Source organism: Rhamphochromis longiceps, linkage group LG11 (genome assembly GCF_057381845.1).
Source record: "Rhamphochromis longiceps isolate RC_006_pf linkage group LG11, R_longiceps_female_GT1.1, whole genome shotgun sequence".
In the NCBI taxonomy this organism is placed as follows: Eukaryota; Metazoa; Chordata; class Actinopteri; order Cichliformes; family Cichlidae; genus Rhamphochromis; species Rhamphochromis longiceps.
Window position 1 is genome coordinate 20,916,202 of NC_140567.1, and position 26,272 is coordinate 20,942,473.

Sequence of the window (26,272 nt, forward strand, 5' to 3'; positions counted from 1 at the left end):
GAAAAATCAGAACTTTTTATATCATTTAGTTGTTTATTTATTAATTAATTAGTTTGGTGTAATATGAATGGCCAAGGGGAGATCTTTATCAGTAGGAAAAGCTGTAAAACTTATGAAAATACAATTAAAAGTGAGGAACTTAAACCCTTTTCCACATTTTGGAATTTTCCAAGCTGTCCAGAGAGCTGGATTAGAGTCTTTGGCAGACTGAATCCAGTCCCCGGGCCTTATCTTTGACATCCTTGGTTTAAATGGTTTAAATTTAAAATAAAAAAAGTGTTTTTCCTCTTTCTGTCCACACTTGCAGCAGTTACAAGGATAAATAAACAGACGTTCCCTGCAATAATATAAATGAACTATATAACGTTTATTAAAATATATAAAAGACAAAATACATATATGCATAATTATACCCATGATGAAATATGCATATAGAGTATAATAATTATACAGTAAAATGTGTTTACATATATATATATTTTTTATACATATACCAAGATATTTTTGCATTAAAACTGGCAGTGGTGATTTCATATCCCCCCTCCCCCCCAAAAAGGAAACCCCCTCGGTCCACAGCAGGCCTCCGAGAGGAAATAACCCTCTGAAAAGCTTGAGAGCAGCAGCACCTTTACACCTGAGATCCATGTTTTGGAAAGGTCTCGCACAGAACAATACAACAATTCTGACAAATAGCTTCCATGAAGTATAATCAACAGCTTCAGGAAAGGAGGGCTGTTACATCAAAAGTCATCCTCTTTTATACTGGTACCTTCCCGGCAGAAAATCTACAAATAACACTCACAGTGTGGCACACGATATCATCCTTGTGGTGCAGCATTATCTGTCACCAAGCCACATGCTCCCCTGGTACATCGAATCTCGGGATTTAACTGTTTAGCTTTCAGGAAGGAAATTAAAAGATCCTGGGCAGAAGAGTGAGACCCTCCCATGGGATGACATTTAGTCCTTGTGACTGGTGTGGTTGGCTGTGGTTGGTCCTGTACAGTTTCAGCCACTGCACGCTGAAAGCGGTCATGTCTGGTGGTAATGGTGGTAGTGGTGATGGTGGTGGTGTTCGTGATGATGGTGGTGCTCATGGCGCTGGACCACAGGAACCACAAAGCCAGGGCTTCCAGGAGGGACAGACACCTGCTCTCTCTCCAGGCCTGGCAGTACAGAGGGCACTGGGGGTGGCTGCTGGGGGTGGGACTGACTTGGCAGAGGGGTTTTGGATGGGGATAGCGCCTCACGGCCTTTGGCCCTCAGGCGTTTACTGTGGCTGTATTGCAAAGGATGCTGGTGGTGGCCGGAGCTTTGGGCTTGGTGTGGCAAGTGGTAGACATCCTGACCTCCATGAGCTGCTGCGCTGCCGCTGTGGAGCACCGTCTGCAGAGGAGGGTGGTGGCCATGACATTTAGTGGCTTTACCACTTCCGCTTCCCCCATTGTTGCCTCCGCTACCCTTGGAGGTTCCTTTAGGGGACTTGACGAACTGTGCACCTTTGCTTCGAGACTCGGTAGGATTGTAGCTATCACTGATGACCTGTGAGCGGCGCTGGTGCGCAACTTGGACTTCTGGTTCCTGGGAGCGCGAGCGGCTCTGGGAGCTGCGAGCATGAGCCTCCTGTGGAGGAAAGACAGGGGTGGTTCCTGACAGACAGGGCGGAGACAGAAATTAGTGTAGAACAGCTAAATTAAAGCTCCTGTAAATAAAATTACAATTTTATTTCTCTTCCCTCAACTTGCAAACGAGAAGGCTGCACGAAAACAGAACAGAAAAGACATTTACCTTCAAATCTGGAGGTGTAGTTCTCTATACCAGCCAGGTCAAGGTAGTGATTCCTCCTCTCTGTGTTCTCATCCACACAGTAATGTTGACCCTCAGTGGCTGGTGGCTCATTACTCTGCCCTCTACTGTTGTAAATAAGCATGTGGGTGCGTTAAGAAATAAATAGCTAACTCTCAAGTCGAGTCAACACAGTGTACACAGGAAAGGTTTTAAAACAAGTGCTGACCTGATGTAGGACGATAGCCTCTTGTCGGCTGAACGACCCTCCTCTTGGTGACAGCGCTCTGATGAGGGAGAGATCAATAGTTCAGACAAGGGAAAACTATCTTTCCCATAGATTTGCCATATCTGTAAGCTGCTATGTATAAATCATAAGCCAGGCACTGTAAGTTTTTGTATGGTTACACGTGAAACACTGGCCACATTTGTTGCTTCTGTTGCAGAAAATAATTCTAATAATGATAATCGTAATGATATAATTAAGAGTATTGTTACAACGATAATCTAAGTTATAATGCTGGTGCCATCTACCTGCCCCCGTTTCTCTTCTGTGGCTTCTGGGCTCTGGAGTGACAGTCAGTTTGACACGCAGAGTCTTGCTCTTGTTATGACAGGACTGATTCACAGAGGCATCCACCACATCATAGATGGTGTGCATCAAACTCGACATGTCCTACAGTGACAGATAAAACACTTTTAATACAGTTTCTAGTGCTGTCGTCTGACAGAATAACGTGTAAAAGGACAGACTATGAATAGTAAGAAGACACATGACACATGTAGAAGGCTCAGACAAGCACAACACAAAGGTAACATGATGCGAAGTAGCAGTGATCTCAACTCTGAATCTCAAAACACGTATAAGGTGCTTGGAATTTATAAAATATGAAACCAAAACAAAGTACCAGCACTCGCGGATGAACATGTTTATTGATATAAAATTAGTTGCCAATAAATGAATAAATATATTTAGAGGTATGCTCATCAGTAAGTGTCGCTATGTTGTCACATACCTCTTTAGTAACTTTTCCACTGTTGTCAAAGTCATAAAGAGTGAAGATCCACTCCTGGCGGTTGTCATCCTCCACAGAAACATCACACTCCAAATCCTGAGAATACAAACATTTAAATTTTTAGCAGTTGGTTGGCTTTAATCTCCATGTTTTTACTACTGCATGTCTGCAGTGTGCCAAAGAGAAAACACAGCAGCATTAATCACTGTGGTCAGTAAGTCCTTCAACTTTCTACAGATGAGTCAAAAATAAGTGTGGCCACCTTTCGGAGTTACCACTTTTTCTTAACCAACTTGAAGTCAGAAGTATCAGGTAACATGTTCATGAATGGAAAAATAAACATCTGGAGAATAGAGCCTGCAGCAGTGGAGATGGAGAGCTGACACAGTGTGAATGAGCACGTGCATTTACAAGAGATGAGACCTCAGGGAGAGACAAAGCTCTTTATGGTTTCATGAAATAACCTCGGCTCACGTAACCAGTGGTGATCACCAAAGGGCAAATCCAAGCAGTTCTTTAAAACATGCAGGTCTAAACATTACAATATATTTATTGGTCCCTAAATTCAATCAGGATATGGTCTGGAGTGGTGTAAACCTACAGACAGATCTGCCCACATAGAGAAGGCATGCTGCGGCAGCATCCATTTACTGCCTGCAGTAGATGTTTAAATAGCTTTTGGATCTTAGCATATGGCTTTTTATTTCTAACCGGGGGAAAAAAAAGTGTCATATGAGGCAACACTGACTCAGTGTTATACGCACTCGTTTAAAATGGTGTCTGAAGCTGTACGTGGCTTAGGCTGGAACGCCACAGTCCTGCTCTCATTAAACCCAATGTCAGTCAAAGTTATCCCAGTTATGTCCGTACACTAACCCACTCCTGCGCACATACTTTGTGATAAACATCTGAACTGTTGTGTATTTGTAAACGTAATCACATTACGTGGTTGAAGTGTGGTAAGTACGGTGGTCTTGAGAGGTCAAGCGGACTGCAACTTAGGAAAACACCAGCAAATGCTGCAAAAGCACACAAAACACAACACGGGTTTTTCTGGGGACACAATAATGTGACGGGCCAGCTGGAGAAGTCACAGAAACCGAAATATTCAAAGGCTTGCAGAGGATTCATCGATGTTGTGTGGGAGAAAAAGATGCAAAGTATTATGTGTTTTAATCACATGATTCATATAATACTATAGATACATGCTTGCTGTTAGCCTTTACTGTTAGCTTGGCGCTTCTCCTGCAGTTATGTCATGTTATTGTGTCCCCAGAAATAATTGTGCTTACATTCAGGCTGATACGCTTCTTCCCCGAAGCTTTGGTTGCGTCTCTAAGTGTCTCCCTCTCGCCTTCTTCTGAGTGCAGGTACTGCAGGTAGCTTTCACAGCCCTCAGCCTTCTCTGGAGGCAGAACCACTGTTAACACAAGAGGACACATTTCAGTTAGACACAAACACACTGATTTAATTTCATTTCAAACATCCTCTTTAATCGGAAACCCTCACAAGCCTTTATCCTTTTTGTCTGGCTACAAGGTGTCTAAGCACGACTGCTTTTTCATTCCAAGGAAAATAGTGTTTCTTTTATGCTATGCATTTGCCTTAACCTACGAAATGAAGCCAAAGATCTGCGCTCTAATTGATGGCTGTTAACTGTTCCAGATGTAATTAAGGAAAGCTTTTAAGATCTGCACGTGATACAAGGCTTATTCTTACTAGTTTTATTACAGACGTTTATTTTGTAGTGGTGCTGTGCTTAGTCCACGTAGCTTGGTATGCTTTAATCAAAGCCATTAAAACCCAGCTCACTGCACGTTTTGCAAAAAATCACATCCAAAGAAATCTTGTGGAAAACTTGTAGTTTGACCACAAGCCAAATCAATTGAAGCACATCCTTCTCCACTTACCCTCTAGGGGACAGTGTTGATCTGTGAACTGTCCTTCCTTCAGCTCACCATTTGGAAACTCCTGTGACAAGGAAACAAATTAGAAGAGAGAGAGAGGGAGAGGAGGAGGACGAAGAGGAGGAGGGAGAGAGAGATGTAAGTGAATCTACAGTTCAGACCACAGACACAGAGAAACAAACAGTTCCAGCTAAAGCATTTCCTACTCAGATGAACGGGAGAGGGCTGGAGGCTCCAGCGCAGCCAAACACTTTGAACATCTGCACGCTTATTGTGTTTCACTGTCTGGGACACATCAGGCCCAGCCACAGCCAAGCTTTCAAGATTCCTTCAAGCCCTTCAAACAGATCCCTCACATCCATCAAAAAAAGACAAAAAACCTCACCATGATGCACTTCATCATCTGAGCTCTCTCTCAGCCAACCTGTTTATTCTCATCCTGCTTGACGCGACACCCACCGAGAAGCATTTGATGGCAGCTCTGAGTCTGTCGTATTTCTCACTTGCGACTCGGCTCAGAGACGTTTGGTTTATGTAAAACAAACTTCACAGTGAGGTCTCAGCAACAGTTATTTTGAATGGAGAATAATTACCAGATGGAAATTTCCGTGCAGATAGGATGGGACTGATTAAATGCACAACTCTATAGCCATAAAACAAAAGCAGGGGAAAGGAGGGGGTGAAAAATATCCTGCATTAAACAGAACCACAATGCATTCATAAGCATCCTATATATGTTCAGGCACACTGAGGCAAAGGCAGCAGGGTCTCCATGCACACACACACACACACACACACACACACACACACACACACACACACACACACACACACAGCTAATCTTTAATTGCAATTGGATTGTGGAAACAATGAAAATTAAGTGCAGCACAGGCCCTAAACCACAAGTATTTAAACAACAAATGATTCATCTTATTTACGTCATTCTCAGTACTCTAAGCTGCTCCACACACACTTTGAAATAAAATCACACCAGATTGAATCAAGGAGGCCCACTGAAATGAGGCAAATAAAAACAGATAGATGCTAGAAAACAAAAGAACTCCATGTACCTTCAGCTCAACTGAGGCTCGAGCGGGAGTCTGAACATCTGCATGCGTTTAGGTGAATGAGCCCCCCCACCCTTTCCTCTCCCTTCCCCTTCCCCTTTCTGAGAGTAATCACAGCACCAGGGCCTGTGGTTCTATTTAACAATCTCCAAGCCTATGATTATTCCTCACTTCAGAGCATGATACCTCCAGCCTGTAATCTGGTGCTGACCTTCACCGCTAAAGGGGGAGCCCATTGAGTCTCAGGGTCAAGGCTTGGATACCCCTTGCAAATTGGCCACAGGAGACACTGAGAAAAAACAGCAAAAAGAATAGGAGTCGAGCCTCGGGGTGGGGGAAGAAAGGGAGGCAGGAGGTGAGGAGAAAGAAAGAAAGAAAGAAAGAAAGAAAGAAAGAAAGAAAGAAAGAAAGAAAGAAAGAAAGAAAGAAAGAAAGAAAGAAAGAAAGAGGAAAGCGGGCGCAAAGGAGAAGAGAGGAGGAAGGTGAACAAGAGAGACAAAGATAAGAGAAGCGAGAAAGCAGATAAGCGTCGAGGTAAAGGAGGAAGCAGTTTGGGAGATAGTGCCTATCTGTTGCTTACTCCAGTCTCTGGGAGCTCTGGGGGAGGGACGGAGGTGGGTTTTTAGAGGCTCTGGAAGGCTTCTTTGAGAGGTGGAGACAACTGATACCAATCCCTGGGCACCAAACAAGAAGGGCTCTTTAATCATCAAAAGCGCACACTGGAAACAAAGCGTATATGTATCCATAGACAAAAAACAAAGCAGTTTCCATCTTTTGTGGTTTCTGCAGCCAAGTTGTTGTTTCCTCTCTGCACTGGATGCTTTTATCTCTCCTCTCTGTGCTCAGTCCCATAATGAAGGCCAGTATGTAAGGAAGAGGGAGTTCACACAGAGACACTGTTCTGCAGCTCAGGGGAAAATCAAAGACAACCACCGATTCCTCCCATCCTCATCCCCATGAGGGTGCGAAGCAAGGTATGAGCACCTCCAAATGATTCAGCCTTAAATCCAATGAAACTAAATTAATCAACCAGCTGGTCTTTAATTAAAAATCACATATTGGGACGCATCTCGCTGAGTGCAAAATGAGGGAACCAGCGGGGCTTGTGTTGAGCACATGGCTCCCCCGACTACCACCACCACCATGTTCATTACATCTATGGGGGGAGCTAATGAGAGAGCAGGCTGGGGCCGACCGCAGTCTGCAGTTTAACGTCCAAACACATGGCATCTCTATCCCCATCGCCCACAGTGTCGGGCTCGAATCTGCCCACCACATGTGTAATTAACTGCTTTCTGGCATCTAGCAGCTCTCATTCTTTCACTATCAGATCACAAACTGCTCTGCGGCCTGCGGAAATCTGTTAGCATTTTGGAGCAAAGTGTTCCTCATTTTTCTACCAGTGGTGTACACCTGAAATCCTTGAAGTGTGTCGCATTGGGTATGGAGGAAAAAAAATACTAAAAAAAGCCAAGGCTGCATGTGCAGAACAGGCACTTCAACAGGAATGACAGGGAAATGATAAGGTATCAGATCTCAGTTTTCTTTAAAAAATGCATTGGAAAAAAAGCAGCGACAGTGTTCCATGTAAACAGATTCTGTCTCCCAGACACCTTGACATAAGAGACAGAAAGAAAGGTGTGTGATGTTTGTTCCTGTTTAATGCAGCAGTTCTGCCAAGCTTCCCTAAAGCCTCAGCCTACTGCCAGACTTTTATGTGGGATAGGGTAACCAGGGGATGCTTTCATAGCTCCCTACCAGGTGACATCAGACATCCCCCAGCAGCCCCTCTCTCTCACTCCCTCTCTCTCTCTTGCAGCCTGCCTACCACCCATCCTCCCACTGGAAAACAGTGCACATCTTTGTTCTCACATCACTCCCTCTAGCTCACCCCCTAAATATAAGTGCACACACTTCTTTTAGTCAATTCTTTAAACCATATGATGCACAACTGCTTTTGAAAACTGTGTCTTAAAAAACACGAGGCTAACATGATTTTTTTTTACTCAGTTCCTCTCTCCTCTGGGTATTCTACATGGAAACTCGATCTGATGTCTGCATGTGTATCCAAGTATAAACATATGGAAAAATACAAAACATGATACAGTCTGTTTCCTCGTGTATTTTTGAAGTTGTGTGGTTTTCTGAAATCCTCCAGATTGCTTTTTTTTTTTTTTTTTTAAATATGAAAATATAATTGGAATAAAAGTTCTCTATGACATTCACAGTTTGTGGAAACACAAAGTCACCTCGAACTGACACAGAAAGGCTTCATAGCCATCAGCCAGCCAACATTCCTGCTATTAATTGGAGATGACTGCTGGGTTCTCTGCTAATGAAAATGTGGACCGAGTAGAATCAACATAAAGACGGGAGCACCAGCTTGTAAACAAAGTGGATTTTCTTATGCATACCGGAGGATGAAACTAGAGGAGTGTGGGGCCATTGAGAAATAAAAGCCCTCCATTCCTGAAGAAACCAACCTGGCCTTGACTCAAAACCAGATGTGAGCAGTTTTACTGAAGAGAGGCAGAGTAAAAAGTGTGTGTGTGTGGGGGGGGGTGTTCCTACAATAACGGGAGTTAAAAGACAAAAGATCAGTTGCACAACTCCCTGCCTCGCAGGACAGTAAAAGAAAAATAAGTGTGTTACTTTTTTGATGGCTGGAACAAAAGGGTCATTTTCTTTTTTGTTTATCTGACCTCTGGTTTTAATCAAAGTCAGTGACATTATGCTGCTCACAGTCAACAGAAGCATTTTACCACAGTTAGCATTGTTTATACTAATTTCAGCCTGCACGATAATTATCTTCAGGACCGCAGTATTTTTGCGTGCTATCATAAACGAGCCAAAAACAACTGTTTGTTCTAAGTTTGAAATGAAAACACCATCTCATCAAGTTTCAGTTACCAGACGGCTAAAATTTGCCTTTGTCTACTAATTATCTATCAGCGTGCCCTGACACGTCTTTCTCTGGATGGAAATGAGATCAGAGCAGAATGCCATCCTGTCATCTGGACTAGCCCGGGCACAGATATGGCAGTTTCATTGTAGCGGGATGCTCTCCGAGGTCAAACAGGAGGCAGAACCTCTCCCTTGGCACAACATGAATCGCTGGGGCGAAGCCTCGTCTGTCCTACTATAACAACAGCTGTGGTGAGAGATGAGCATGCTTGCATGTCTATGTAACAGCAACATGTAAACCACTGAAGGTCACCCACTCCCCTTCAATCAGGATATACTATCTCTTAAACTCTCCCCTCCTCACCCCACCGCTGATCTTTCTCTCGCTTTGATTGTGACCTGGTGGATGGCATAAACAAAGATTAGCATCATTGGCTGGCCACCCTGCATCTGTCACCAGCGCTGTAATCAGCTTGCTTTCATTAAAGTGAGCTTTGATAGGAGACTGATGTAATGGAGTGCCCTTCTCTCAGCTGTCACACAGGCAGCTACTGTAGGGACTTGGAAACCATGTGCTTCATACCAGTGACTCGATCAGTCTTACAGATCTGGGTTAGGCGAATGTACTAAATAGTATTCATAGTAGATCACGACACTGTTCATGTAATTGATCAGAGAAAACATAATGTGGCGCACACATTCTCACTGCAACCTCAGAGCAGAACTCTGCATTACAACACCGACAGATTCTGCATTGCCATCTTCTTCTTTTAACAGCCACAAGTAATGCTGCTTCGTAGTTTTGTGAGTAAAGACTTAAATATTTTGTGTCTAAAGTCTGGGCCAAGGGTAAAGTCTTTACCCCCGTTTGGACTGTTAAATAATTAGGAGACTCATTCATTTAAACCAAGCAGAACATTAAGTTTGTACCATAATGCTTTCCCAAAGATTTAAGGAGTCTTCAGGAATAGTTCTACAGCTTCTTGAAGGACATTTAATCCTCATCATTGGATGTTGGCTGTCTTTTCTTCTGTCCTCAGTCAAAATGATCCCACACTGTTTCAGAAATGTTGAGGTGCAGGCTTTGGGGAGGCCAATCCATGACTGATAGTGTTATATTGTGTGTTTTTTATCCAGGTATGCTCTTACTGGACTGGCAACATATTTGACATAATCATCTTGAAAAATGAAGCTGTTTCCCAATCAAATGTTTTTTAGATGTTACTGTATGGTGAATCAAAATCTGATGATACTTTTATATATTCATAAGTTACACTTTAACACCACTCATCGAAATACAGTCAAAAACCATGCCAGAGCCTTCACCGTGTTTTACAGATGGCTGTAGACACTCACTGTTGTATGACTGACTGAACCACAAATTTTACATTTGGAGTCATCTCTCCATAACACCCATTGTTTTTGTGCGATTCGGCATATCTTAGCCTCTTCTCCCCGTTTCCCCTTCTTAAGGGGCTTCTTGACACCCACCCTTCTACTGAGACCATTTCTGATGAGGCTTCAGTGAGCAGTAGGTGGATAAACTGAAGGGCATCTCACAGGTCCCATGCCAGGTATTTTTTTTTTTCAATTGTTAAATGACATGACTTTCAAACATTGTTAATCTGCTATAGTTAGCTTTTGGGTCTTATACTTGTTTGTCCTCTACCTTTCCAAGTTCCTAAAACATTTTGAAGACACGCTACACACCATGCAGAGGTATGCCAAGTTTTCAGCTAATAGTTCATGCAAATCACCTTATGTCTGTGTCTGCCTATCTTATGTCTTCCGAGCTTTTTTATTTTGGGCTTTTTTCTTTTGTAGATTAAATTAAGGAATTCAGAATAAATTTTATGTTTCTAGAACATGCTGCTAGTAGGCAAGTCCCTAAAAATTCAATTTAAAACTGGTTCTTTGCTAAGCCTATGTGTAGACGCAACACTGGTTCATCCCTTGAGATAGGTGCCTTTTTCATAAAAACAAATTCATAAATATTTCTCTCAAAATACTCAGGTACAAGGACTAGACCAAAAAGAAGTAAAAACACAAAAACAAAAACAGACAATTTAAAGCCAGAAAAATTTTGAAAGATCTTCAGAAAGAATGCAGAACTATTGCTCAAGACAACTTTAAAAATGACAAGAAAGTCCAGTGCCTTAAAAGCAAAGTGGAAAGAAATAAGGGGTGGCTCAAGACTTTTGCACATTGCTGTAATTAAGACTTTTGTTGTTTGTTGAGGACAGATATTCAAACCAGCTTCGCCTACTGTGTTAAACATATGAAATCCAGGGCTGGAGCACTCTTCATGACCAATTAATCGTGCTTCTTGTTAAAAATTTTCCCTGACCTTAAGATGATCCAGTTCTCATATTAAAGTGGGGAGATTTTTAATAAAACAATCAAAAGAATCATTCATCTTTTACCTTGCAGCACCAGATATTAAGAACACACATAAACTAGACAGAGAACACACAGCAAGCAATATTTTGAGCATATACGCACAGCCTGACAAACAAGAAAACAAGAAGGAAGCGAGTTCACAAGGCACCGGCATATCAAAGTCAGCGTAGGACTCAAACAGGATGTTCCTGTGTTTCTGGCCTCCATGTGAAATTCTGTAAGCTCCTGCACAGGCCCCTGGCTCTTAAGCTCGGCCAATGGGGAGCTCGTCCAGGCCGATAAAGCTGAGAGGATTTGTTCCACATTCCACAGGCCCTTTAAAAAAACACAGAGGATCTCAGAATGCCAGGTTGTGGGTGAGGCAACTGGGACGCCAATACCATTATGGTCCAAAGGTAGCTACTCCATGCAAGTGTCCAGCTGAGCTTGAAACCAGCTGCAATGATCTCATGTAGCCAGGGGTTTAGTACATCAGCAATTCAGACTGGTTGTCTGTCAGTTACAGTGAACAAGTGAGCATGTCTCCGTCTTGTCTGCTTCTAGTGGGCAATAAAAACACCTCAACACAATCACTCTCATCTGTAAGAGTGCTTTTTGTGTACTCTACACTGTGTCAGGTTTCCAGCTGTCTGTCTAGCAGTGAGATGTCAGTTGTAATAGCTCTCACCTGTGAGATAACCACCGACACACTGTTTTCGCTGCTCATTTTGCTAAGCTGCAAGAGATTTGAGTCATAGCATTGAAAACCAGACCCAGCAGTGCATAGGGGCGAGGCTCTGCGGCTGGAGGCTGGTGGAGCTACAGGCGTTACAATGCTCCTGTGGGTGACTGAGAAATGTAAACAAATCATGTTGGGTAAGGACAGCTGCACACCAGTGGGTAAGAGCAGCAACACTGCTTTACATGTAGCATGTCTCTCAACCTGTTTCGTCTGACGCACTCCCTCATCTGTATCAGTCAAGCTCAAGTGCATCTTCATCACCACCCGTCAGCTCTCAAAAATGATCTCATGGATTACAAAATAAGTGTTACGTGGATACTCTTATAGAATGTAGTGTTTATAGGTATTTGAACAATGTTTTTAATCCAACAGTTTTAATCACGTATTTTAACTATTTATTAATTAGTAATGCTCAGTGCTTTTACCGTTTAGACCATCGCCTTTTTATGTTTAACGTTTGACTGCTATTGCAACTGTTTTTCTGTTCATTCATCTCTACTTTTATTCAGCCGTGCATTTGTCTGTCAGCTATTTATCACTGATTATCTACAGATTGGTTACAGAGACTGTAATAGGAAGATGGCCATAGATGGGACTCCGGTAACATGTTGGTTTAGTCCACGAATTGCAAAAAACTGTTATGCAGGGAGAAAATTAGTTATACAAAACTAGCCTACATTGAATCAGCTCTGGGTTAGGTTGCTAGATCAGAAATTTGCTGGACACAGGAATGAAGACTTCTAACACTTACCATAATATGGTCCAGTATGGAATATATTATGGACCATGGTGTTCCATAGACTGCATGGTATGTACTTAGCACAGTATGTACTATGACAGAAACTGCAGCACAAATGTGATTAACTGAATTAAAAATGCTTCAAAAGGGACCAACACCACAAACACAGTCAAGAGGTCCAGTTTACTAAGTTGAATTAGGAGGGGAAGGTCTAGCAGACATATAGTAGCCTAACTGGTACCCGCTTGACACTCAAAGTCACTTAAAAGTGGGCAATAAAAAAACCTCGGGCACCTGTAGTTTTTGGCACTACACCATTCGAGTTCTGTGCAGATTTGCTGACTATTTTTCAGTCAATCTCAAATACAGCAGCCAGTGACAAAAGATGTTGTGGCTCTCCTGCTGTTATTATAAAAGCTTGTGGTGTGGTAGATGAGCCGTCTGCTGGTTTCCTGTATAGGTCTTCCAACCAAACAGAAGCTGGTTAAAGGTCAAAACCAAAAATTTCCAGTCCAGCAGTTACTTATTCCGATGTCTTTCAATGTAACTTACAAAGAAAAGTACAGATGGATATGAGTAACTACAAAAAGAAGAGCTTATGGAGTCGTGACCAGTCGATTCTTAACACATCATTTTGGAAGGCGTATTAGGCAAACAGAGACGAAGGTCTGTTGTAGTGTATTATCAGTGCATCAAAACTCCAGGGAGATTCCGGCTTGCAGGTAAGAGACAGACAGAATCCTGAGCAAAACGCAACAAATGAGGGAAGAAGAAGGCGGAGCCTCTAAAAACCCATCTGCTATAATCTAACCTAACTACTCTACAGACACGTTTGCCAAACCTCAGGTTCTAGGCGACACCACTTATTTGCATAATTGGTACTGTGCTCTTTACTGTGAGATATTTAAGGCTTGAGGCCCTCCTGTTCTCTGCAAAAACGTCCTGGCTTTGCAGACTGTGGTACACTTTTTGACACTAAATACAGTATCTTAATCTGACATGCTGACAAAAGTAGCAGCAGCTTATTCATAGTGGATGCACCCCTTTTATCTCCTTTCTCTCTTTGCAGTTGTGTAACTCCCCCTGACTGTCCTGTACCGCTGTCTCCTCCAGCCAGCAGCGATTGCCAGTCTCAAAGACCACAAGAATTCTTGACACTGCAAGAACAGGCTTAAATCCAAGCTGTGAAGTTCCTCACAGGCCTGGAACTGGACAGGGGGTCATCCCAGGGTCAAAACCAAATGTTTTCCTGAGGATTCCTAAAAATACACTCCTGCTGGGCACAGGAAGCAGAGGAGACTCCATGATCTTGAGATGATGTGAAGGAAGCCCGGCTATGTGAAATGGACAATTGCCAGTAAGTCACTGGCTGTGATGCTATGGCACGTGAGACGCAACCTCTTTTGAAAAAGAAGTAGAAAGTTGCAAGCTGAAGAGGAACAGATGAGATACTGAAAAGAGAAAGTAGCACATGGGCTAATTACTGATGCACCAAAATCATGCAAAGCTCATTCATATTTCTGTTGAATTATTCTCAAAGAAAATAATTGGTCAAAAAAAGAAAAAAAAGGATATTAGGGTATGCATGTGATGAATTGCTCTTGAAATCATAGCTACAAGACAAGAATATTAAAGCCTCGTGGTGCAAACCATGAATTATAATTTTTACTTGCAACACATCACAGAAATATGCCAAGTGCAGATTCTTAGACCACCATCAGCGAGACTTAACATCTGCACGTCTTCTTTTTGGACTCAGGCTGCCATGTGTGCACTTTAGTGACCTGACAGACTAGCTGTGTTTCTGAAACACTGTTCCCCAGTGTGAAATTCTGAAACGTAATTCATCCATGGCGCAAGCAGAGATCAAAAAGCTATGGTGCAGAGGGCAGCTTAGCTCAGCTCCACCTCCATCTCCAGCTTAGCTTTTTTTGCTGCAGAGTGCACGAAAACTGGTGCTTTCATGGCCGTAATATTAGAAGGTCTACAGGGCCGCGGAGGAGCCTGCACTTAGCTTAGTGTTAGCTTCCTTGTGTATTCTTATCTTATCTCCAATATAAAGCTACAAGCCCGATGGAGTCTTGCTCTCTATCATGCAGCAAGTCCGAAGGCAGTCCACTTGAAGCACTAAGTGTGACACTTAAAAGTCTGATAAAAGTTCTTTAAAGGGGATTTATGCTTCAAAAAGCAGAAGGGTGCTGATGTGCAATAACACCTTAAAAGCTATGAGATAATGAGGCGCTACCAGGATAGAGCAGCTCTAAAAGCCTTGCAAGCATGTGACAGTGGGGGTAAAAGTTCAGGTGTTCTGATACACTGGCATTTTTTGAAATGATAGGATCAGTTGGGCCCCTATCAGCATGAAGAATTAAGTGCTGGTTATAAAGAAAGATCCTGCGGAGCAACTGCACGTGATATTTCTGATGTTTTCATGCATTTCAAAGTCTCCTGTTGAGATTCTTTTGCAACATAACTCACTATATTTGGGCTTTTTTGAGGAACACATTTTCTCATCACATTCTGCTACACTTGTAAGCTCTTCTGTAAAACTGTAAGACACAAAAGGCAATGAGCGGCAATATCGTGAAATGATATCAAGATTTAAGAAAGTGTGTTTTCTTTTAGATCTGCCTCCTTTGAGCAGATTGTGTCTCTGAAAAGCTCTCAGTGAGGAGGGGCAGGCGTCTCATGGAGAACTGCTGTTTATTTGAAATGAACCTTTAGGTAAACATGTTACATGGCACACAGGGCTCAGGTCAGCTTTTGAAGTGGACGGGCTCAGGAAAAAATGGGTGGGGGAAGAAAAGAAGGCTGCCTTCAGAGGAAATAAGAACAGAGGCCTCTTTCAGCAGCATTTCATCCTCTCCCACCTGTTCTGTCACATATAGGAGCACAAAAGGTGTGTGGGTATATAACCAATGCATATTGTGAGAACTGCTGAGCTCTCATTTCTTCTGAACACATGAGCAGAATCATCCTGCAGTTTTTTGTTTTCATGTTTTGTTTTGGTTTTTTTTCCCAAAATTAAATCACCACCAATGACAAAAATAACCACTTCCTTTAAATGGGGACTCACTGAGGGTTTTGATGACGGGAGCAGGTTTGGGTAACAAAAGCACGTTTGCAGCCATCCCCCATCGGAGAGGAATGCGTTGTGCAAAAGGAGGGCCAGGCCTGTGCTGTCTGCAGAGCCTGGATCCAAGCTTTGAAGCTGCTAGTGTGTTTCAACAGCTAACCACTTTCAGATGGGAATGTGGCATTGTATGAGCTGAGTAATAGCGATACCTACACATGTGCAGGGTTGGGGTCCCAAAGAGGGGAAGGCTCAGCTCAGAGAGAGAGGAAGACTCCTCGGGGGTCTGGGTTAGGCTGTGTTTGAAAAAAAAAGAATAAGGATTTGGTAATTCCTATGTACAAATTGAAGACAGGAAGGTGGATAGTTATCTGTTAATCAGTGAGAACAGTTCTGCTATAAATTCCACCTTCTTCAAGTTACCTTGAAATTTGAATGAACGTGAAACAAAATCGTGGTACTACCCAACGTAGCATGTGTAACACTGAGCATGATGCATTACTACAGTGCTTGATCTATGCATAAAGAATAAGCTCACCAGCATACTCTTGGTCTTTTTTGGTTTTTTTGGATGGTTACAGGAAGCCAGGGTATGTGGCGTGTGTGGTGTTTCACTCTGAAGCCTCAAACCCAGCAGGGTGTCAGGTTCATGAATGCGGTGCAAGGATGAAGTTTCGACACATTAAGCTGCGACCCTGAAGGATGTTTATACAAGAGCAACACAGAAATTGAAGGTAACAAGAGACAAAAGGAGGCGTACACTGCATCGCATCATGAAAGGTGTTAATCAGCCCAAAACTATTCAGCTATACTTTGTATAAATGCCCCCCCCCCCCCCCCCCCCTTTTTTTATGCATTGATATTCCCACAACTCTGTATCTTGTGATGCCCATTTTAGTTCCCTCTATGATTATCTAACATAGAAGTCATCTCTACATTTGATATGTATGTATTAGGACAATTTTCGACTGGCTGAATTTAATACATAACACACTTCTTTCCTAAAGAGTAATCTCCTGTCTTCTTTAAGCAAACAACCAAAACCTCAGACTTCCTTTGTGTCTTAAAACCTCAAACAAAACTAAATGTTGAAGAGTAGCAGATCTGGAGTGTCCTTTGTTAAGTTAAACACATATTCAGGAGCTTCTCACATCCTCCCCAAACGTATCTTGTGCACTATATTTAGCTAAATATGTAATTATAACAATGCAATCAATTAACAATGACAGAATACAATAACACTATGGGCAACCATAACTGAAAAAATATAATATTCCCCTGGTTGCTTTAAGGCTTGCGAAATGAAGTCCACTTGGAAAAGAACAGGGGTTTATGTGGAAACATACCTTACACACTAAAATGTAATAACCTTTGAGTCTCCCGGTGTTTTACTTGGCTTGGAGAGCACTAGATCAAACACACACTTGGATCCAGAAGCCTTTGCCAAAAATGTCAGCGCTAAGCACTGGATTCCAGCTTCAGGTATTTTCTTTCCCCTGGCAGGGATCGGGGGTAAAGACACCCACCAGCATTAACCCTCACCAGGGCTGCCCCAAACAGACACCAGCACACTACCCATGATGTAGTGGAGGCGAGGTCTCCCTGCTGTCATCGGTGACCATGCATTTCTAGCTCATTGAGTGTGAAGGAAAAACCTGTGCTTCTTTCAGAAAGGTGAGATATTACTGTAATCCATTTGTGTAAATCTCTCATTAATATAATGAAGAGAAAGCACTGATGGTGTGGCTGAGATTTCACTAACCACAACAGTGCTTCTGTCCAAAAGTGTGAAGATAAACAGTCCAATAATGAAGAAAACGAAATGATTGTAACTTCTTTTGTCTTATTTTTGATGCCATCAAATATAACCAGTGGGTAAAGCTGTGTGTGAAGCCTGCTTACAACTATTTATTATGTACTTATGGAAGCTGATTTAGGTATTTTGATTACACTATTTGAAAGGTTTGCTCTTACTCATTCAGTATGACTGTTTCTTAGCAACAAGAGTGGAAAAAAGAACATATACAATAGCTGAATAGCTTAATTATCACAACATGGTGACTTACCAGACAAACATGAGTATTTCATGTGAATATTATTTAATTATTTATGTTGAACTAGATTCAAGTTGTTAGGTTAAGAAAAATCGCAAATATTTGTGGATGGCTTTTTTTTTTTGCCTTTTTCCGGTCTTCTTCACGCCCAACTGATCGCAGATCCTTGTGCCTGATTCTGCTGGAGGTATCTTCCTGTTAAAAGGGAGTTTTTTCTTCCCACTGTTGTCAAGTGCTTGTACACAAGGGGTCATCTAATTGTTGGGGTTTTCTCTGTATTATTGTTAGGTCTCTACCTTACAAAATGAAGCACCTTTAGCCGACTGTTTTTTGACAGTCTTAGACAGCTTAACACATAGTGAGAGGCTTCTATTCTATGTTCACATTAGTGTAACAACAACTTAAGTGAGGTTATATTCACTTCACCTGCCTCTCCTCAGCAGACAGGGGAAGTTTGTTTTGCCAGCACACAGACAAAGCAGAGTGGAAAAGACTTGACTCAGCTTGGTTTTCTGGATTGACTGTTAGATGGCAGTACCCAGTACCAGGTACCTTTTTAGTAGCTACTTGTCCAGGGTTCCAACTGAGCCGAGTCGAGCTGAATATGCAACATCAACAGACTGCACGCCACTGTGTGACTCACTGGATGAGTCATAAGAGTGACTCCTTCACAAGAATCAAACCTGTCATTTTTGAAACCCGACGACGAGGGAAACGGCTGCACACAAACCAGCACTGTGGTCCAGCAACAAGGTGCAGACATTTAGCATTGGTTTAGCAGCATGTATGCTTGATATCGTCCATTGTTGTGTCGTGCTTGTGTCGCATAAAAAGTATGTCAAGGGACTTTTGGGCTGTGTGTGTGTGCGATAATGACCTCACCCACATTGAAGTGGTACTCAGTTCTAATGGAAACCGAATAGAGCTGAGTTGAATAGCTGTTTGTGGAAAAGAGGCAAAAGGAAACCATGTTCCCTGAGTTCCCTGAGTAAACTCCTGTAATTAGCACAGTTGACCTAAGCAGTAGACCCAGCCATCCATCCATGCTCAACATGGATGATGCTATTTGTATGTTTTAACTTCACTCTTCTCCACAGCCGGCTGAGGGTCTAACAACAGTACAAGCAAGAGTAACCCACAGACCGGTCGTACCACATGTCTTTGACACTGCCCCCATCTGACAGCAGACGCTCTCTGCGGGCAGAAAGGCAGACTATAGCTGCTCACAGATTTCCAAACCACAACCACCACCAAACCACGATTTTCCCCATCATACAGTGTTGTGGTGTGGGAGGTCACAGCAGGGTCTATAGGATGATTTTGTTGTCTTGCAGGGGATTTATAATTCCATGTTAAATGTACTCTGTAGGTACGTCGTAACCTATTCAAAGCAAAAAATAAAGAACTGCCAGGTAATATTCAGAGTATGTTTTTTTTTGAAAGAAGGAAGTTATAATTTAAGGGGTTTTTGTAACTTCAAAACTTCAAAACAATGAAGGTACGTACTACAAGAAAAGGCTTTTGTGTTTCTGTTCAAGGAGTGAAACTATGGAACAAACTGAATATGGAATTAAAGCAATGTCCAAACATAAAACTGTTCAAAAAGAGTTATAAAAATATGATCTTCTCGATCTATAAAGAAAAGGAAAATATTTAAATTAAGCGAATGTCTCTATTTAAAAACAAACAAACAAAAAATTCATGATGTGATATTATAGTATATAGTATATCAGAAATCTGTTCACTATTTTTATTACAAATTATATCAGTAAGGAAGCTGACTAAATATTCACTGATAATTTATGGGACAGGGGTGGGATTAAATAAGTGTATATTTCTTCCCACTCCCTTTCAACATGTAAATTAATCAGAATGTTTTTTTGTATGTAATTTGTATAGTATATTTTTTTTCTCTCATTTCTTTTCTAAATGTACTTGTATATTGTTCACATGTTGAAATAAATTACCAATCAATCAATCAATCAATCAAAAACCTTTGATTCCTCCTATGCGTTTCCAGCTACTTCTGGAGAGACTCGCTAAAGAAGCCATACACAAAGAAGTGGTTAGGCTCTATCCATGAACTTGCTGCAGCAATGCAATAAAACAGGCATTGCGCTATATTGCCAGTGATGGATGAATGACTGTACCTTGCAAGGAGCAAAACAAATCCTGCTTTTCCTTGCGACTTTACTACTGGAAAGCAGTCAACTTGGAGTGATGTCACCCGACTTCCAAAGTAAAGGGAACGCAGCATAAGTGCTGGCAACATCGGACGCTTGGTGTGGCTACCTCGTAGGCTCTACACAGATTCACCATAGAAGTATAACTCAGGTGTTAAACCCTAATGTTGTAATCTACACCATAACCTTGCGTGCACTTCCCTCGAAATTTATCCACATGTCACACTGACAGCCTGCACAGGTGTAAATACTGGTAATGACATTGGCCACTTGCATAGTCTATATATATTCAACAGAGAAGTATACATGAAGCAGCAGGGAGGGATTCAGGCTACTTTTTTTTTTTCTGTTTTAAGACTTTACGTTAAGCAGGCTGAATGCTGAATATAAATTTATTGTTCGAACAAGATTGGTCATGGATGTGCAGTAGATAAAGAGCTTGAATTCTAATAATGCAGAACCTGTATTAATACATAATTAAATGTGGCTTGGAGACTTAAGTGTTTTGAATGGTCAGCAAGACTAGAAAAGCTCTTTATAAATGTTAGTCATGTCCATAGAGAGACGAGAGTTTGATTTATCGTCGCAATAAAATCTACACAAATATTCCTTCAAGATTAAGGAGTTTTTTGTGACTCCAAATCTGTTTAGTAAAATGCGTTTTTAAAACAACCGACAGGAAGGATCTATAGGGGCCCATAGCTCATTTTTAGTCCCAGTATCCCCTAATAAGATTAATTTGGCTCTGGTTTGTGCTGACAGCGTGTAAATCAGTATGTAGCGTGTGTTTCTTTTTTCTTTTGATGGCAATAAAGAGTTATTTTCATGAGCATTGGCCACAAGAGAATTACAGTAAAAGAGAGCAAACAAGTACTTCAGACAAGTATCGTCAGAATAATAAACATTCAATTTGCTAACAGTGTTGTAATGTCTTTCTCCATTAGACTCAGGCCACGCATGCCACTCTGTAGCCTTTTATTCACTCACAAATATACAGACACACAGGCAAAGCCACATGGGGGTGCACACCTATGCGCTCAGATATGAAAGAAAGTCTAAAACAAGCACGTCGCACTTGTGAGAAGGGTCAGAGCCAAGCAGGTGATGATGTTTACACTGACAGAGGAGTGAATGTTCTGAGCAAATGGCAATCAGTGTAGGAAAAACCAAGAGAGTAGCTTGATTTACACGTTGAACACTTTTACAAGTTAATGTGGGAAGCAAGCTAAGATAAGATCAATGGTCCACTTCTGTCTCCCTAAAGAAAGCAGTGAAGAAGGCAGATGAGGCTCTCAATTACCCCCCTTCCCCCACTACCTTTAAAACAATCAAATATCTCCCTTAAGAAAAAACAACACCCGTAAACTCTATTCCTCCTCCTTGTACTCTTTTCCTCTTCCCTCCCTGCCCCCCTTCCCACCACAGCCCCTCTCCCTGCTCCAGGATTTTTGCTGTACAAACCAGGAACAGATGTCTGCTGAGGCCGTGCTGAAAGACCCCGCTGTTCTGGATGCCAGCCACATGCTTTTCATTCAGAGATGAAGGCTCACAGCTCGCCTTCTTGTGAAGCCAATTTTTTTTAAAAGAAAAAGAAAAAGAAAGAAAAAAAAAGACGGGGTGGAAAAAACACAAACTAACTGCCTTCAAGTCTCTTCAAAAGCACAAATACAAGCACACCTTTTTTGTCTCCTCTCCACCATGTATTGTTCCCTGCTTGTGCCTCATTCTAGGATGTTTTCCTCTTCATTCGCGGACTTAGATGACGGAAAAGCAATAGATAAAAAAGTCATGAGATGCTGCTGACAAAAATATTTCTTGAAAGAAGTCGAGGACTTCAGGAGCTGCACACACAAATGTATCCAGTATACTCACAGCCGAAGCAAAAGTGATCGCCCTTTTAAAAACTTGCCCCCGTGTGCTGAAAAATAAAGTGTTATTTAGTGTCATAGTCTTAAGATTACACAGATATCCCGGCCTCGGATCCAAATCAAATACTGCTAACTCAAAATTAACGTGGCGACTAGAAGATATACCCAAATGCCCAGCGGCAAAACTGCCCAAAGAAAACATCCATTTTGAGCAGGATCACCAAATGAGTATGTTATATAAGGGGAAAGTCTTATTCACGAATTCCGAATTGAATGTTAAAAAAACATTAGCTTACAATTAGTTTAGTGAGCTGCTTGGGAACTACGCTCTTAAACCTAATTTATTGTTGAGGGGTGAGCTCTATGTAACTCTTTGTAAGTCAAAATAAATTTGTGTCTTGCAGCTTTTGGCACATCGTTACATCCAGCTAATTCCTGACTCTTTTTCTTTTTTTTAACTTCAAGTGTGATATTATTAACCTTTCAAAGTGGCATAATAAAGCTCTTTGTTGTGGAGTTTAAGATGTTGACACACTCCTTCTTTGGAGGCCGCAGATATGGGAAGTTTTGAGACAAAAGGTGGTGCTGAAAAGCTGAATTAGCCTGTCAATATTTGGGCATTCAAACATGAGTGTTTGAAGCTCCAACGTGAAGCACAGTGTGTGTGTGAGAGAGAAACTGTGGATGTGTTGGTGTTCCTGGAAGCTTCACAGAGCTTGGAGGTAGCTTACATATTTAACAAGCGCAGATTAGGGTAATTTATTATGTAGTGGGGTGGGTAACTTTTCCACTAGGTTGATCTCACATGTAATGATTAAACATCACACGAGGTGCTTCAAAAGAGAAAACTCATCGTGAACACCTGCACCGAAGTGTCAGTATCTTGACTGTAGGATGAGCAAAGTCATTGCGCTGAATCGCTCTCTCTTTGTCCCCTAATGCCGCACTTCAAGGAGACTATAGGATTACACTGAAGAAACGGTACAGCTGCAATCATGAATCATGGTTTGCAGTGATATCAATATTTAAACAGGTCTTTAAATTTAAATTGATTTGATTTGATTGATTTAAATCCTTTGATCCTTTATCTCTTCCTGGAGCACAGCGATGCATTCGCACTTTGCCGGAGTTAAAAAAAAATAAAAAAAATAAAATCCTGCTTTATTGAAGAAATTCAGACTTACACAGACTGACGATGGGAACATGCATGTTATGGGGTTTTTGGTTTGTTTGTTTTTTTTCTTTCTGGTAGCACACTATCCCCCAGCCCATCCCCCAGGACGGGGAAAAGGGGAGGTGGGATAGAGGAGTGAGGGTTCGGAGCCTTCGCTGATATCAGAGCCCTTTTATAACTCCCAGTTCTGTGCTTTGAAGTCGCAGCCAGACAACTCAGGAATTCTACTCCCCCGTTTGACAATGAGGAGGGGGATGGTCAGAGCTCTGCCGTGTGTTTAGCCAATCTTCTCCTATATGAAATCATAAGGAATTTTGAACTGTCTCTGCAGCTCATCAGCCAGTACCGTGTGACGAAACCTCTATCTGGCATGAGGGTCATGTGCAAAAACACTGAGCTGAGGGGGAAAAAACGGGTCTGCAATGAATCTAAAAAAAACCTCCCAACAACTTCTAAACACATTAAATCATTATTGCTGTTTTTCTGTTTGCTCGGACCTGTTTAATCCAAACTCCAGACATCTAAGAAGCCATAATCCAATAATTACAACTGGAAATGTGACAGAGTAATCCGATCCCAGCGAAGAATTAATTAGCAGAATGTGGGATCAAACAGGGAAATGGTGTGAGCGTCTGATAGCAGAGATAAATTTTATCGTTGAGGAAGCTCTGTCTTGTAGGTGGGGAAATTATAAAGCATTAAAAGGGTCTCCAGGGACATTTCATATCTTTACAGGAAAGTTGGTTTAGGCCCATTTTTTAGCAGCATGAATGGAGCTTCCACTTAATATGAGCAGGCAGTTGCATGCTCTATCTGGAATACAATACTGAGGTGAAACTCAATATATGATCTAGTATAATTTTCATACCTGACTGTGGTTTATTTAGTAGTTTATATTCTGTATTCTGCAGTTCACTTTTTTTTTTAGATTTATAAGCATACATGTTTATTTAGTTTTACAATTACATCTACAACATACAGAAAAATATAAACTATCCAGTACTAATAAGTAACAAAAAATTCTACTATGCAAATTGATTCTTTTAGTCACTTTCTGACATAAAATAACCACTACCAGATTACATTTTACCACAAAGACCCATCGAGACCATTATATGCAATGACTGTGCTTGAATCTATCCACCTTCTCAGTCCACATGGAGGTAGTTTCAAAGAAAGCATGAAAAGCAAAGGGTTTGCTAGTTACATGCTAATAGCCATCCAGTTTTGTGGTGTGATTGAGCCACTAATACAACCAGCTAATAGCACAAATAAATCAGGGGTATGACTTTGATAGAAGTGAGGGAGGGAGCCACCTACTAATAAGTGCCAAGCTTATGCCTTTGGTGGTTTTCCTTCAGGGGAGTGGGAACTCAGCCTCCTCTGAAGCCGAGTAAAGTTCTCTTTAATTTGCCTTGAGTGGGTGGTTTATAGCCCTGATATAATCCATAACTCTTCCACTATTACAGCCACCTACCTCACAGATTGTCTGTGCCGCTGTGTGAACTTCTTGCAGTTTCTGTCTGAGAGCCTGAGACTCATAGTACCCCTCAAAAAGGTACGCTAATTGAAGTGATGTAATGTTATGCCACAGAGGGCTGCCCACTGGGAGCCGCGCTAGAATAGGAGGCACTGAAGAAAAAGACACAACCCGAGTCACAATGCCAGCAGCCACAAGAGCAAACTTTATATCCCTCAGTCTGAGAAATGACTGACTACCTTTCCAACCAGCCTGTGTGTGTGTGTGTGTGTGTGTGTGTGTGTGTGTGTGTGTGTGTGTGTGTGTGTGTGTGTGTGTGTGTGTGTGTGTGTTTGGGTCTGAGTTGCTTTGCCAAGCCGCTTCACTCATGGCTGTCATAACCCATCCAGCAATGTTGGCAAGGGAATAACCGCTGCAGTGTTGTGCCAGAGCCAGACATGACAGAAAGAACAACAACCTACAACTCTGCGAAGACATCAGCATGTCTTCACACATGCCTGTGAATACAGTTTGCCTCCACTTAAGTCAAGAAGTTCTTAGATCAGCTTTCAGGGGACAAAGAAATGTAACAGCTCTGAAGTGCCTCACAGACTCATCCCATCAGCAAATTCAAGCACACACAAAAACACCTGGCATGCTTTCGCCCCTCCACAATAATGCATTTTGTGTAAACTGTCAAACATATATAATGTGCACGCAATCCACATCCTAAAATTTGAATCAATAGAAGATCAGCTTAGTTTTGAAGAAAGTAAGAAAATAATTAATAAGTGTAGTATTACCTGCATGTTCTTCAGCTTTTGATCCGCCGCGCTGTACCTCTCACATTCCTCCATCCCTCTCCGGAGGAAGGCGTTCACCACAAAACTGTCTCCTGAGACGCGGAGAATACACAGCGATTAGCAGGTACAAATCTCAGGCTAGTCCTGCGGTTTATTAGACCGTTACCATTTACAAACCATTACGCAAAAATGATGTGCGTTTATCCTCACCTTCAGGGTTCTCTCTGCGCTTGCACGCTACGGATCACGACGCACGAGGATGTAAAAGAGACACTAGTTAGTTTTTTTTAGGCTACAATATTCAAATTGTGTCATTTCGCTTTATTTTTTATTTATTTATTTATATATGTATTTTGCTGTCTTACCGTGTTTTGACTGAAGTTTGCCCATTCTTTAAATCCCTCTTCCCTGGATCAGTAAATGTACTCCGAAATCCGCCACTTCTTACTCTACATGATCACATTGTTTTTAGTTTAGAAAGAAGAAAAGTCCAACTTCATCCAAAGGTGCGCACATATATCGCGCTATCATTGAAGCGTCGCTTGTCAGCGATGAGATGATCTGATAAAAATCGCTAAAATGATCTGTAAGCGGCTCAGGGTGCGCTCGCAGTCTGGCTTCCAGCTTTACTCCCGTTCAACTGATGTGAAACTGCTTGAACGCAACAGAAACGGCAGAGCGGGGCGTCAAGCTTGCAGAAGAAGAGAGGGACACTTCTGGTGCAGGCTTTTACAAAATAAAACACACCATTGGTGCAAGTTGAACTCGGTTTGAAATAGATTTGATCTACCATGTATACACGTATGCGTGATAAGGTTTTTAAAATGGAAATGTTGCCTACTCTGATATTAGATAGGCTGGTGGTATTTCTTTTAATTGATTGGTGTTAGTTTATTGTTTTTTGTTGGTTATCATTTATAATGATTATTTACAAGAGTTGAGTATTCTTATTTCTTATAGGCATAATAAAATGAATGGCATAATAAAATGAAATTATCTCCAATACCCACCACCATTATCCTGGTCAAGTCACCCGGAACCCGCTCCCTAATTCAGACAAAACAGCTCTACAGATCACACCAAATCTCAGTGTGTGTCCAAACGTTTTGTTTTTGTTTT

The 26,272-nt window shown here is 41.8% G+C and overlaps 1 protein-coding gene across 2 annotated transcripts; it reads right to left on the bottom strand.

Moving 5' to 3' along the window:
- Positions 1-348: 348 nt before the first annotated feature.
- On the bottom strand, positions 349-25,783 carry nkd2b (NKD inhibitor of WNT signaling pathway 2b). 2 transcript variants are annotated; one of them, XM_085422788.1, is made up of 10 exons: positions 25,519-25,783; positions 25,364-25,390; positions 25,154-25,245; positions 4,712-4,772; positions 4,094-4,221; positions 2,802-2,897; positions 2,320-2,461; positions 2,015-2,072; positions 1,789-1,910; positions 349-1,649 (listed from the first exon to the last, which is right to left on the bottom strand). In XM_085422788.1, exons 1-10 carry the CDS (start codon positions 25,541-25,543, stop codon positions 1,033-1,035), a joined length of 1,368 nt encoding a protein of 455 aa, XP_085278914.1. In that variant the 5' UTR covers positions 25,544-25,783; the 3' UTR covers positions 349-1,032. The 2 variants fall into 2 exon arrangements, with proteins under 2 accessions (XP_085278914.1, XP_085278913.1); XM_085422787.1 differs by having other exon boundaries at positions 1,789-1,913.
- Between the last annotated feature and the right edge of the window lie 489 nt (positions 25,784-26,272).

What these genes read in the sequence shown, in the direction of transcription:
- nkd2b (XM_085422787.1), bottom strand. Translation starts at nt 25,543, where the DNA reads ATGGGCAAACTTCAGTCAAAACACG. An exon ending in GTGGAAAAGTTACTAAAGAG is followed by an intron (nt 2,462 to 2,801) that starts GTATGTGACAAC and finishes CTGTCACTGTAG; the next exon opens with GACATGTCGAGTTTGATGCA. An exon ending in CTACACCTCCAGATTTGAAG is followed by an intron (nt 1,650 to 1,788) that starts GTAAATGTCTTT and finishes CCTGTCTGTCAG; the next exon opens with GAACCACCCCTGTCTTTCCT.